This window comes from Equus asinus, chromosome 20 (assembly GCF_041296235.1).
Source record: "Equus asinus isolate D_3611 breed Donkey chromosome 20, EquAss-T2T_v2, whole genome shotgun sequence".
In the NCBI taxonomy this organism is placed as follows: Eukaryota; Metazoa; Chordata; class Mammalia; order Perissodactyla; family Equidae; genus Equus; species Equus asinus.
This window is the reverse complement of record NC_091809.1, coordinates 83,940,223-83,955,373: the sequence shown is the minus strand read 5'-3', so window position 1 is coordinate 83,955,373 and position 15,151 is coordinate 83,940,223. Positions and strand designations below refer to the sequence as shown.

Sequence of the window (15,151 nt, the reverse complement as noted above, 5' to 3'; positions counted from 1 at the left end):
CCTCCAAGACTCTTATAAAGAAAACAAAGCAGGTGTTATTACTCCTACTTCACAGATGGGATATGGACACCTTGAGGTTACATGGAGAACTCAAAGGTCTTAGCGCTAGTAGGTCACAGACCTGGAAGCAGAATCTGTATCTTTGGACTTTATTACTCTTACCAATGCCCATATCACTAGTAGCTATGGTCCCCTAAGGTCCCATGATAATGCAGAACAAAGGGATCCCTTTGTTGGTGGACAATGTACGAGGATTCCAATTTCTCCACATCCTTGCCAACATTTGTTTTTTTCTGTTTTCTTAATTACAGCCATCTTAGTGACCATGAAATAGTATCTCATGGTGGTTTTGATTTTCATTCCCCAAATGACTAGTGATGCTGAGTATTTTTTCATGTGCTTATTGACCATTTGTATATCTTTGGAGAAATGCCTATTCAGATCCTTTGCCTATTTTTTAATTGAGTAGTCTTTTTATTATTGATATGTAAGAGTTCTTTACATATTGTGGGTATAAGTCCCTTATCTGAACCCCAAAACCAATACCGGCAGAACTTTTGTGGTTACTTGCTGACATGCTGAGAATGGCAAAAAATTTGAGTCACTCAACTTACTCATCCCCAGCTGAGATCAAAAGAGGCAACACTCTGCCTTCTTGCTTTAGCTCTCAGGGACGACCAGAAGATGGAGATGGGAGGGGGCAGTGCAGCGCAGGGCAGTGCAGTGCAGTGCAAGAAGCTCTGGCTCTGAGGCCAGTTGGATGGGGTTTGAATGCCAACCTTGGCACTTGTTGGGGGTGGCCTCAGTCACTTAACACTTCTGAACCTCTTTTTCTCTTTTGTAAAATAAAATAGAATCTACCAGCATAAGCTGTTTTTAGGATTTAAGATTATGATCTATGTGAGATATGTATATGTACCTATTTCCCCCAGGAGCAATGGTTCAGTATTCTCCAATTTAGTGTTCTTGATAACTTTATAGAATTTAACTACCATGGACAATGAGAATTAACTATATGTTTATATATAATAAGAGTGAGTAGGTATGTAAATGACATAACATGGGACAAAATGTAAATAATTGATGGAGCTAGGTAAAGGGTATACAGAATTCTTTGCACTATTTTTGCAACTTTTCCATAAATTTGAAATCAAATCAAAATAAAATTTATAAAAAACAATTTAAGAAAAAAAAATAAAAACTTAGCCTATCTCTTATACTATGCAGTTAAGACTAGAAACACTGAGCAATGTAAAATTCGCTCAGGAAAAAAAAATCCTAAGTATATCCAATAAAAGAACCATACAATAATGAGAAGACCTAATTCTCCCAAACCTACCATTTTCAGGGAACTCGGGTCCTTTTAGCACACTGGATTGCGAGTCTTGAACTGGAAAGTAGTATTGGACATAACAATCCGCCTCTCCCCAGACTGTTGCCTGAAGAGGGGCGAGCCCTTTAACCTTGTCTACGTGGAGATCGAAGTGGTGCTCCATCAAACCATTTCCTTGGTCCTCTGCCTATTAAACGAAACAGAGACACTGGTGAGCTTTAAAAGGTAATTTGCTTAGAATATTCCTGCTTTTCTATGAAGTCTGAGTATAGATGAGGAAATAAGCTCAGTTAATTAGCTGATACTAAAACAGATACTTAACTTTCATTGTGTATAAATCTCACAATTGCTCACTATAATCAGATCAAGCCGGATTTACTCCAGACTGTGAGACTGGGTCAATATTAGGAAATCCAAAAACGTAATCCAGTGCATTAATGGAATGAAGGAAAAAACATGACTATATCAATGAGGCTAAAAAGGCATCTAATAAAATTTAACATCTGTTCCTGATTCTTAGTACACTAAGAAAAGAAGGCTAGTTCCTTAATAGGATAAAGAATATATATCTGAAGCAAATAGGTATTAATTTACTTACTATTTTTAATGAGATTAGAAATAACACTGAGACTGTTCAATAATGGTAAGGACTACTTGAGGAGGTAGTGGATACACTGTTACCAAAGGTACTTCTACTAATAACAATTAATAATGTATTTATTATTGATTATGAGCTAGGCACTGTACTAAGCCCTTCACCTATATTAGCTAAGTTAATATGCATATATGATAACACTGGAACCAGGGCTTGAACTCAGGTAGTCTGACCTTTCTCCAGAGCCAATGTTCTTTACCTCTATTCTATACAGTCTCAGCAGACACCAGATGACTGATTACTGGGACTATTCAAAGGGGAAATTCAAGATTCAGATAAGGATCAGATTTTATGATTTATATGTTGACATGATTTAACATTCTAATTTGCAATTTGACTCCCCAGAGAAGAAAAATATGGGGGGGGAAAAGTCTCAGAATTACAGCAGCTGTTTAATTTGGCTATATAGTACTGTAATTTAAGAATTCAGTTCTGCAGATGCTGAGCTGGATGAGGGAAATGAATGTAGGAGGAAAAATAATTGTATTTGTAGATATCATACCTTTCAAGGACTTCTTTCGTGCTCACAGTGAGTAATATTTTCTAACTTTTAGTATGGAATTTCCACAAAATCTGAGTCTACACTGCAATATGAGAGCCCCATGACACCTAAATAAGACTTGGGAATATTATAGATGATTTTTTATTTTAATTTTATGTCATTTTTAAATTTAAAAAATCACTATTATCTATTGATAGATACTAATATACTATAGAAACAGTAAAGTGACTTCATAACTAATAAACAATAACCTACTAACAGTTATTTTCCTAATAGTTATTTCTTTGCTAGAGACATTAAATTTGTCATTCAGACTCAGATTAAAAAACATAACGTAGGAGCCGGCCCTGTGGCTGAGTGGTTAAGTTTGTGTGGTCCGCTCCGGAGGCCCAGGGGTTTCGCCAGTTCGAATCCTGGACACAGACAGGGCACCACTCATCAGGCCATGCTGAGGCGGCATCCCATATGCCACAACTAGAAGGACCCACAACTAAGAATATACAACTATGTACTGGGGGGCTTTGGGGAGAAAAAGGAAAAAAAATCTTTAAAAACAAAAAAACAAACCCTTCCCACCCCCCCAAAAACATAATATACTTAAATGGTGTAGAGACGGAGATTTGGCAATACTGGTAAAGACACCAAATGTTAAGATACAGCAGGACATGATATAGTGCAATGATATAGTGGACTTAGAGTCAAAAGACCTGTGTCTGAACCCCAATTCTTCCATTCTTAGCTATGTGACCCTGGAAAAATAACATAACCTCTCTGATTCTCTGTTTCATCACTTATAAAAGAGAATGACAATGATCCACCTCATGTAGTTAGGGGAATAAACATGATAAAGTATGTTAATGTGCGTTCTCAATCGTATAGCACCATACAAACCAAATTACTTTTAAGTTATTAGTAAAAAAGCAAGGAACTGTACTATAACTTTCCAACATGGATTTGGTCAAGACACACAATAAGATTTTGCTGGCTAGAGGAAGATGGGCACGATGTTAGCTCAGGGCTAATTTCCTGAAAAAAAAGAAAAGTTTTGCTCGCTTACATTTGGGATCACTCTCCACCGTGTACCCTCAATTTTCTTCCCCCAGATTATCTTTTTTTTTAATTAAAACTTTTTTTAAAGCAGTTTTAGGTTCACTCCAATTTGTTAATTTTTATTTATTTTTTTTATTTTTATTTTATTTTTTGAGGAAGATGAGCCCTAAGCTAACATCTGCTGCCAATCCTCCTCTTTTTGCTGAGGAAGACTGGCCCTGAGCTAACATCCATGCCCATCTTCCTCTACTTTATATGTGGGATGCCTACCGCAGCATGGCTTGCCAAGCGGTGCCATGTCCGCACCCGGGATCTGAACTGGTGAACCCTGGGCTGCCGAAGCAGAAAGTGTGAACTTAACTGCTGCGCCACCGGGCCGGTCCCTCACTCCAATTTTTTTAAAGGTAAGTAAGATAGTAAATTAGAGAGTTAAGATCTGGTTGTCCAATTAGATTTTCTATATAAATCCAAAGAGCTCAGAGGACACAGATATCCGTTTAAACCATAAAAGAAAAATACCAATGATTCCTTTGATCTATAGCAAGCACTGGAGTGCAATTAAGTTCTTTCTTTGATCCTTTCACTACTAAAATAAAGATGTGGGGCAATGGTTTCACTAAAAGATGCAAGATGAAATGAGATTATGATACTTGAAATTTGCTAAGAGAGTAGATATTAAGTGTTCTCACCATAAAAAAAAGGGTAACTAGGTGAAGTGATATGTTAATTAGCTTGATTGTGGTAATCATTTTACAACATATACATATATCAAAATATCACAATGTACAACTTAAAATGAGATTACAGTTTTTGTAAACAATCAAGTGTTTAGTCATTACCAGAGCAACAGATGCTGTAGATGGCTGGTCCAGGAAATGGGGTGGCCTAGGGCTGAAGGGAGGAAGCGTTCCTTCTTCATTCTTTAATCTTTGTAGTGCTATTATTTGATCTGAAGAACCCATTGCTAAAAAGACCCGAAGACTTCCATTTTGGTGGCCTGAGAACACATCAATCACAGGCATGTAGCTGTCAACAGCAACAACTGGGTACTGAGCATCAAGCAGCAGGTGAGAAATCTTGGGATCTCTAAAGGGAGAGAAATTGTGGATGAGCAAATAACAATCATCAATTGTGTCATACAGTTGCTTCATTTCTTACTTGGCTCATTTTCTTAGTTTGTTAAAAATGCATCAATAACTAGAAAAGTAATGGTGGTTTGAAAAAACATATGATTCTATCCATAATCCATTGAATTAACATTACCAGGCAGATAAGTGCCAAACATAGCAATCTGAGGGCAGAGAATGTGTCTGATTATCTGTACCATCATGGCCCCAAGCGCAGTGTCTGGGATTTAGCACTATCTCAGTAGAGGCTTGCTGAATTGCATTATTTTACAGGTAGACAGTGTGTCAACTAGAAAAAAGTATGGCCTTTGGAATCTGGCAGATAAGATTTGGATCATATCATTAATAATATCTGCCATCGATTGAGCGCTTACTATGTAATAAGCACTTTACAGAGTTTCTATAATCTTTCTAACACTGCAAAGATTGATATTATCCACTATTAACAGATGAGAAAAAGTCCAAATGCTCTTCATCACACATGCTGAATAATTAGCTCAGCCATTTACTTGCTGTATGACTCTAAATAATCAATTTAGCCTTTCTAAGTCTGTTTCCTTATCTGTAAAATGGAACTAATAAAACTTCCATCAAAGGGCTCTTGTTAGGACTAAAGTGAGATGATAAATATAAAATACCGTTAAGTGCTCAGTAACTGGTAGCTACTATTGTTTTATGCTCTCTCAGCAAAGAATGTGATTTAATGAAATGAGAAGGGGGGGAACTACCAGACCAGACTAATATTATTACTAAAAAAAGGGGAAAAAGCCAAAAGCCTATGTTGATGGCGACATCCATGATTCCAGCAGTACCCCTTAGCCTGACGCTGCTTTCCAAGGTTGCCATCATAAGTATTTAACTGTTCACAGAAAGCTTACCCATTTATTTTCTCACTGGATCCTCACAACTGCTTCAAGGCGGAGATAGGGATTTATTAGCACCCTCATTTTACAGACGACAAAAAGAAAACCAGAGAGGTGACCTCTCCAAGTCAAAGGACAAGTTTCGTCATTTGTAAAATGGGGATAATGATAATACCTCTTGGGGTTATAGAAAGGCTCACATTAGATAGCGCCCACAAAAGTGCTCTTTGCAAAATGTAAAACATAGCATTTAAAACACAGAACCATGAGAAGGCTGTTAGGAAAGAAGTCAGGGCTAAAATAATTAAAAATCAGCACCTTGAATCAAAATGAAAAATGAACAGTCTGTCCTGAGGGTAGAACTAACCTTCAGGTAAATCAATACCCCATCTAGGTGTTGGGTAGTGATAAGGGAGGTACAGGAATCAAATCTGAAGGCCTAAAAGATAACACTCAGTACAGAAATCTTGCAAATAGTTGATGTGAACAACACTAATGCTTTGGGACAAAGAGGTAAACCATTAGTTTTATGAGGTGACAACCTTTGGCAGTAGAGCTTCTTGATGAGGAGAGTGGACCCTAGAGCCAGGCTCCCTGGGTTCTAACTCTGATTCTACTAGTTACGATAGATATGACAAGTTATTTAACTTCTCTGTGCCTCTGTTGGCTCATCTGTGAAACAGGGAAGTAAAAGTTACCTGCCTCAGAGGACTGTTGTGAGGATTAAATGACTTGATATATGTAAGGTTCTTAGCATAAGGCCTGAACCATGGTAACCAGTGTCTGTAAGATCGCTTTAACATAAGAGGAAGAGGAGCCACTGTGGTGAAATTGAGAAAAGTCCTCCAAGAAAGTTTGGGGCTAGTCATGTTTGCAAACCAAAAGAATTCCTTTTCAGTCCATACAAAGTTAAAGATATAAAATAAAGAATACTCCAAAAGATCCTATTTACTTGAATGACATGTAAAACTGATGGAGGGGGAGTTTCACCAGCCCGAGCAGCTTGTCCTGTCCTGGGCTCCGCACCTTGTTCCAAGTTTCAATTACCATCACGTTGTTCTTAAGCCTTTCCAGGTATTTGGAAGACAGAGAGACAGGAATCACCTGGGGAGAGGAACAACCAAACAAAAGAAAACAAAAACCCACACCTGAGATAAATTAATTTACACTTTTATTCAACAACTGTTTCCTGAAAGCCCACTTACTGTGTGCCACACACAGGGCTAGGAGCTGAAGGCATTAAAATAAAACCCACTCTGTATCCTCAGTCTGAAGCCACAGTCTGGTGTTAGAGACCAACATACAAAGGCCAAAGACAAAATGGTATGAGTTCTCTGATGACAAAGCTTATATAAGACGGGGCTTTGAGGACACAGAGAAGGTTGTAAGACATGTCAAATATGGTACCTGCCAAGCTCATCTAACCCTTTCTAAGGCAAACTGACCCATTTGTAAACCCCTGCTGAGAAATAGATGTTTTTGAAACAAAGATGGCTACTGAATAAACAAGGATTGAGCACCTAATCACAGGGCAGCCAATCCACTGGTTGGGTAATATGGCCTAATGCAAAAATCACTGCCCAACACGTGTCTTGATAAATAGTAAGGCCAATTGTTTATCTGGATTTTCAGTGTAAAATTAGTCTAGAATTGGTCAGCCAGCTGGTAGTTGAAAGAGAAAAGAGAACTCACAAAGAAAACCAGAGTCAGTTAAATTAATGGCAGAGTCGAGGCCCACCAACTTGAAGGAACTTTGGCTGTAATACAACAGGAGAGGAGAGATATGCCCCAATAGAAAAAACGAGAGGCAAAAAGGGTGAAACCAGAAATGATGCAGGCATGACAAGAGGAAGACACCAGAAGCGCAGAGAACCGGAGCACAGCTACTTTTGTATTCATCTAAGAAACTCCAATTGCATAAAGCACCTTGAGCACACTTCTGTTCCCTGAAACCAAAAAAAAAGTAAAACACAGCAACCTGACCTACAAATAGGGAGATTCAGAGAAAGCTTCCAGGAGAAAGTAACCCTAAATCTTAAGCTCTGCCTGATAGGAGTCATGAAGGCTAAGAGGAAATTCAAGGCAGAAAGAATAGCACATGTAAAGACACAGAGGTAGGAAAAGGGAATATTCAGGAAGCTGCAAGTAGCCGACTACAGCTGGACTATCTAGTGTGAAGGGAAGAGTGGCAGGAGTCGAGACTGGAGAAGTATGGACAGTTACTAAAGGGTCTTGTAGTCCAAACTAAGGATTTAGACTTTGTCCTAAAGGCTATGGGAAATCACTGAAAGGTTTTAAGCAGGGGAGTAAAATATTTAAGCTGGCGTTTTAGAAAGATCATCCCTGTTGGAACACAGAGGAAGGAATGAAGGGAGAGGCCAGAAGCAGGTAGGTCAGTCCGAAGGCTATTTGGAATGAGAGTGAGGGCCTGAATGAAAGCACTGGCAATGGAGTAGCGGTAAGAGGATTTATTCCAGAGACAATTAAGTTTATGGCATTTATTGAACTTGGTGAATAATTATGTAAGAAAGAGTCAAGGACAACTTTTAGGTTATGCTTGGGTTTCTGAGTAAACTATAATATGAATTAGGGCAGAAATGAGGAGGGGGAAACAGGTTTGGAAGGAATAATAAATTCAGATTTGGACACATTTGAAGTCCTTTCATTCACACATCTTTATTGAATACCTAACAATATGCCAGGTGATGTGTTAGGTGCCAAGTGGAAAGTGCTTTTGAGACATCCAGGTGGTGAAGACCAGCAGGTAGTTAGATGTAGAGATCTGAAACTAGAGGGAAATGTCTGGCCTACATAGAAGTGTGGGTTTGGAAGCTATCTTCATACAAACAGTAGCTGAAGTTATGAGGATAGATGTGGTGGCTACCGGGAAAAGAGGGTTGGTTTGGAAGAGTGCCAAAACTATAGAGTACTGAGAAGGAGCACTGATAATTAAAGCTAAGAGAAAGGGAGAAGTGCTGGGGTCACCATTCTTTTCTTAGTTTTCCTACTGGCCCAACGACCGAAAAAGAACAGCTGTTGAGTCAGGAAGAAAATAAGAGAACAGAGTTTAAAAAATCAAGAAAGGAAAGAATTTAAGCAATAGCATCAACTTCTACAGAGAAATCAGGTGAGTATTGAAATAAGTGGAGGAACAAATGAGAGTGAGGAAAAATAAATTAAAAAATAAATGAGAGATTGGAGAAACAGAAAAGAAAGGGGGAAGTTTAACTGATCAAAGTTTCAGAGGAAGCAGAAAGGAACAGAACTCAGAATTCAGGCAAAAGAAATAGCAGTAAACCATATCAACCAAGTTAGAACAGAAAGAAAGAAAGAAAAAAAGTTCTAAAATTTTGGCAATGTCTTTTCCTCTTCCCATCCAATACCGGAATTGGATCTGTACACCAGAAAATTACAAAGGTCCCTCCAGTCTGAACATTATAGATTCTTTTACAATGGGATTATGACTTGGGAAACATTCTTGTTTCCCACGCCTGTACAACCCTAATGGATATGGAATGTTAAGACATGTACAAAGTTACCTGAGAAAAGTTAAAGACTGGTTGTGTTGTGCCCCATGCGATGACAGATCTGGTGACTTCCTCTGTGCTGAAGAGTTTGCAATTTAAATAAACATTGCATGGTGGTTGTTTCTCAGATTCTCCAGTAATGAAATCTTTCCCATCTGGCACCATCAACAGCACATGCAACAGCAAAGCACTCTCTTTTGTGGACCCATTTGTCTGACTCACTAAATTATGAGAGGCTGGCACAGCCATGAAGGTTGAAGGATTTGGCACAACAGAGCTTGGTGACTTTGGGTTGGGGAATACCAAATTCTGTGCTTTCTTTGCGGCTTCTTCATGAACTTGATTTAGGTTCTGTGGGTTTTTGGTACAGGTAACATGTTGGCTAGGTTCTGACAGAGTCTTATCTGGACTTGTAAAAGCACAAAGTGGAGTACGTTGGGTGCTGCTACTTAACTTCGTAGTAACACCAGTGAAATCCTTGTTATCTATAACAAGCTCCACAGTTACCTACAGAACACAAAAGGAAGAGAGTTAGTAGGAATATCTTCTAGAATCAGAATCAGAATTTAGGAGTTTGAAGCAGCACTGGATTGTTAGGAAATAAGTTAACTCAATCTCAAATACCACAACAGTAAGTATGCTAATAGACTGCACATACATTACTTTACCAGGATTAAGGAAAGCTACGCAGATGATTTATTAATAATACAGTTGTGCATTGCTTAACAATGGGGATATGTTCTGAGAGATGCATCATTAATCTAGATGGTATAGCCTACTACACACCTAGGCTATATGGTACCAATCTTATGGGAGCACTGTTGTATATGCAATCCATCATTGACTGAAATATCATTATGCAGCACATGTGTGCACAAGATGAGCCTGGAACATCACCTTGTGCCAGAAAAGAAGGACGTGCTCAGAAAAGGATAGAGACATATTGAAAGGACACAGAATCCAGTTGAAGGGGCTCCCACTGGCCAAATGTGGGGCAATTTTAGCATCAAAATGAATAACAGTAATGGATTATAACCTAGTGAATAATGTAAGAATCCATGAGCCTGTACCAATACAAATAAACATGGGAGAAGGGACAACTCTTCCATATAGTAGAATACCAATTAACAAATGCACAGGGAATGATGGAGTTAATTGTGGAGTTAGAAAATCATCATCTTTCAATCATCATAGTAATAAGTGATTCAGGTAAACCCCAGTGGAGGATATTCTACAAAATAACTAGACATACTTTTCAAAAATATCAAAGTACAAAGAAGGGCTGTAGAACTGTTTCAGACTAAAGGAGATTAGAGAGAGATGACAGTAAAATGTACAGGATGATTCTAGACTGGAAAAAAACTGCTACCAAGGGAAGTATTGTCACAATTGGTGAAATTTGAGTATAGACTATAGTTAGAACGTAGTGTCACTGTTAAATTGATTTTTATAACTGTAAAGTGTTATTTATGTGCGATAATGTCTTTCTTCCTAGGAAATACACACAAGAATTTAGGGGGAAAGAGGCATGATGTCTGTAACATATTCTCAATTAGTTCAGAAAAAAATTCTGTGTGGGGGCGGGCAGGAGAGGGAGCCAGAAGAAAGAGACAGAGAAGAGGTAGACAGACAACTGTAAAACAAATGTGACAAATGTTAATGATTGGTGAGTTTAGGTAAAGGGTGTGGGAGTTCTTTGTAGTATTTTTTCAATTTTTCTCTAAGTTTGAAATTATTTTTAAAATGTTAAAAATGTTAAAAAGTAAAAAAGGATGCAGGATAAATGATGAAGAATCAAAGTGGTCACTATTTTAGACTGAATTATTAGAGAAAAAGGGGACTTGCTGTTCTTTTTATTTAAAACCCACAGCAAAGTTCTTCTTCTCTATTGAATACAGACAGCAAACTATCTAGAACAGTACTTTTCTCAACAGAGCCAGGGTAGAATAATTCCTAGCTCATCGAGTCTATTTATTACTCCCGCACAAGTCTTTTTTAAAACTAAATGGTAGTTATTACTAAGTAGATGATGAAGAGGGCAGAGAGGGCTTGCAAGAAGAGGAAACAGCACGAAAATCAAGAATAAAAGCATGGAGGCATAAACCAGCATGATACCTTAGCGATTCTTTATACAGCTTGACAAGGCTACCAATAGGGAAACTGCAAGGGAGAAGGCTGCGGTGGTGGGCTGGGGTCACACAGTGAGCCCTGTATTTTTATCCTTTGGGTGATGAGGAGCCATGGAAATGTTTTCAGCATGGCTGTGATTTTAAAAGCTCACCAGGACAATACAACAAAGCTATACTGAAGCCACACATTCAAATTCTGCCACTTAAGAAATTGTGATGCTTCTGAACACAAGGAAAGAACCCTCTCTCCAATGAATTACACATCAGAATTCATTCCACTAGGCACAAACTCAGTCACATCTCTCCTTGTTCACTGCCACTATTCAAGTCCAAGTCATCAATCATCTCCTTTCTGGATTAATGCAACAGCCTCCCTATTTTCCCTTTTATCCCTACAATCTCTTCACACAGAAATCTTCTAAAATGTAAATCAGCTGTCACTCCCATGCTTCAATGTTCTTTCTTGGCTCTTAGTGTAATATCTAAACACTTTATTCTGGCCTACATGATACGGCTCCTGTCTGCCTAGCCAATCTTACTTTCTACCACTCTCCCTTTTGGCTCACTATCTTGTGGCAACATTCTGTCCCTTGAAAACACCAAGCCCATTCCCACTTCAGGGCCTTTACATGTGTTATTCCTTTTCCCTGGAATGATCTTCCCTGTGCCTTTTACCTGGCAGCCTCTTCCTCTCATTCTTCAAATCTCTCCTTAAATGTCACCCCCTTAGAGAGACCTTCCCTGACCACTATCTCCTGCTTCCTCCCACGTCTTCACTATTATACCATACCGTTTATTTCCTTCACAGCACTTCTGCTGCCCTATTTTAAGATAAGCTGCAAGAGCAGACACCCTGATCTTCTTGTTCACTGCTGTATTGTCAGGGCCAGCCAGTAACACATGCTCTGTAAATACTTGACTCCTTAAATGTATATCTACATACCTTGAGGGGGCCAAGTGGAGTCTGACCACCTTCCTGTTGCACTGGAAGCTGGTCACTGAAAGAAAGCAGCTCAGACTGAATGACAGCTCTCAAAGGCAGTGATGCAGATCCAATGACTTCTGGCTGAGAGAAGAAGGAAATAAAAAGTTTAGGTTAAATTAAAGAGGAGCCACAGGGGACTTCAACTGAAGTGACAACATACGACAGCTTATAAAGGAACCCATGCTTTATGAAGTAAATAGCTGAATTATTTGACTGAGACAACTCTAAGTGGAAACCCATATTCTGCCATATTTTGGCTTCCAATCTTCTCCCTGGAAGATTACAGAGGGTGTCATAAGTCACAAAGAAGTTGGAAGATTATCTTTTTCTGTGTTTAAAGTTAGTTCCTTACGAAAAATTTTCAACTTCACTCTTAAAAATAAAAAATGAAACTAAGACGATACAAATTTTTGCCATTAAAGCTAGGAAAATTACAAAACAATATACATGATACATCAAGGTTATCGCAAAACAGAGGCTGTCCTATGCCTGAAGTTGGGAATATAAACTGGCAACATACTTTTGGACAAGAAATTTGGCAAAGAATATAAAAAGCTTTAAATATTCATACTCTTTGGCCTAGTAATTTCACTTCTGGAAATTTACACAAAAGAAACAATAAACAACACATAAAATGTATATTGTAAAAGTTAATAAGAAATAACTAGATGTTCAATAATCAGGAATTATTAATTATAGCACATTCCTACAATGGAATAATATGTAGCCACTAAAATGATATTTACTAAAAGTTTGAAATAATATGAACAATATTTGTTAAAATGTTTGGTAAAAATAGAGTATTAAATTATATATATAGTAAACCGTCAAATATTTATAAAAGATTAAATATATATTTTTGAAAAAAACGAATAAAAACCCTCAAGACAATGTTAAGTTTAAAAAAAAGCAGGATAAAAATTTCCTACAAAATTACCCTAATACCGTCAAAGATTTATGTATATAATATATTGTATTCATTTGAAAAAGATAAAGGAGATACATATAAATATTAATAATAGTTACTTCTTGGGGATGGGATTATAGGTAATTTTTGCTTTTTAAAAATATTTTTTAAGTTTTCCATAAAAAATATGTACAATTCTTTTATTATTAGAACAAAAGCCATTAACCAGGTGATTCAATGTAAATATACTGAAATGTTTATAAAGGATGTCTTGAGGTTGCTGAATTATGTGTTTTTCCTCCTCTTCCTAATTTTGCTATATTTTCCAAAAAGAACTTGTATTATTTATATCCTCTGAAAAAACAAACAAGATGCATTCCTCACGCTATCCATACCAAAGAGGAGGTCAAAGATTATAAAAGCTAGTCTTTTACTGAAGGAAGTAAAAACTGCTCAGGACATAATTTATTCATTTCTGTTGTACCAGTTGCAAGTGAATTCTATAAATTTGGAATAAGCTGATCAAAACCGCTACCCACATTATATTTGTTTGGACATGGGCTGGATACCTTATGTATTCTGCCTGAAAAAAGGAAGCAGTCTCAAATTAAGGATAATAGCCTACATCAGTCCAAACAGTCAATTCTCCATAATAGGGACCACAGCAGAGAGGTTAGGAACTCAGAATCTAAAGTCAAAAGACTTGGCATGGAGTCCTGGCTTTGTCTTTTATTGGCTTCGGTGACCTTATACAAGTTACTTCACTGAATCTCAGTTTTTTCATCTGTAAAATGAAGATAATATACTTAATTCACAGAGTTGTTTTAATGATTAAATTTGATAATGTGTTTGTGTAGAGCCTTTAGCATAATATCTGGTCTATAACAAACAGCAAACAGAGATTAAAAATAATAATCATAAACATTATTGTTAAGTCTGGAGAAATTCCTAGTTTTAATTTTTTTAAGTATGCTCCAAATCCCTGGTATAAATGGTAAGACAAGGGTCAAAACTCTCCTGAATTACCTTTTTCTGTGGGGTTTTCTTTGTGTAAATTTGGAAAGCGAGGTTGGAATTCCACCAGTGTTCTATCATTGGGCCACCAAACTGTACTGGAAACACAAATCTCTGCTGGAATTTTACCACTGTAAGGAGAACCAGACGTATAAGCACATGTTATGCCACCCAACTAGAGCCATCATCCATCCATGCCTTGACACCACCCACCTCCCTTTCAAATCTAACTAGAATCTCTCTCAGGAATCTAGTCAATGTAAGTCACAAAAGTGTTAGGGTTGTAGGACTGAAGGAGCAAAGATAAAGAGAAAACCTGGGTATAGTATGGGGAAGATAAGGAGTGCTATGTTGCTGTGCTTTCGTATGAAAATGAACGTCAAGTATATGAGCACAGGATGTGTAAAAAGACATACCATACACATCACTGGGGGTAGGGTAATATGACTTACTGTTTTTAAAAGACAAGTTGGTAGGTAGGTAGTGTAATAAAAGGAGGAGGCTGGGACAATGAAGGATAAATGAAGACAAGAACTGAATGAAAAAACATAATAATGAAAATGAGTTTATCTTCTGGCTGAAGACTAGGGGACTCCTACTGTCACACTCAGACAAGGTTCCAGGCGCTGATGTTAGCAGTCTCAGGCGGGGTAAAGTCTCTCTCTTGGATAGAAAGGAAGAGGTTTCTGCTGTAATAACAAGTGTAAATGGGATAAAGTCATGGTAGTATTTGAGTCTGTGCTCACTGCTATGAAGCTTTAACAAGTAAAAAAAAATGAAGGAATTTGAGACTAGAATCCTTTGATATGAGTAAGTTCTGTTACTTACCAGTGACTACTTCAGCCACAATTTATCACCTGTAAAGTGATCTTCCAGTTGATTTACTTCTAGACCCTTAATACGGATCTGAAGAATGCTCACAAAAGGCCCGGTTAGAGAGAATCCACCATCTCTGGTATTCATTCAAACTACCCATTTTGACCTACTGATCTATTCATCTTTGCCATCTTAATTCGTGACTGTGTTTATTTCTCTCCCTACTCATGGACAGGATGTGGG

At 37.7% G+C, this 15,151-nt stretch overlaps 1 protein-coding gene across 10 annotated transcripts in view; it reads right to left on the bottom strand.

The window, feature by feature from the left end:
• Positions 1–15,151, bottom strand: part of C2CD3 (C2 domain containing 3 centriole elongation regulator) — a 137,123-nt gene that overhangs the window by 75,559 nt on the left and 46,413 nt on the right. For all 10 annotated transcript variants that reach the window (XR_011495824.1, XR_011495825.1, XM_070490711.1 and 7 more), the window contains 6 exons: positions 14,105–14,223; positions 12,130–12,252; positions 9,070–9,564; positions 6,483–6,634; positions 4,380–4,626; positions 1,340–1,520 (listed from right to left, as the gene is read on the bottom strand). Coding sequence is in view for 8 of the 10 variants with exons in the window: in XM_070490711.1 (XP_070346812.1) it covers positions 1,340–1,520; positions 4,380–4,626; positions 6,483–6,634; positions 9,070–9,564; positions 12,130–12,252; positions 14,105–14,223 (1,317 nt within the window). In the remaining 2 variants the exon portion in view is untranslated. The remainder of the gene's footprint in view (positions 1–1,339; positions 1,521–4,379; positions 4,627–6,482; positions 6,635–9,069; positions 9,565–12,129; positions 12,253–14,104; positions 14,224–15,151) is intronic.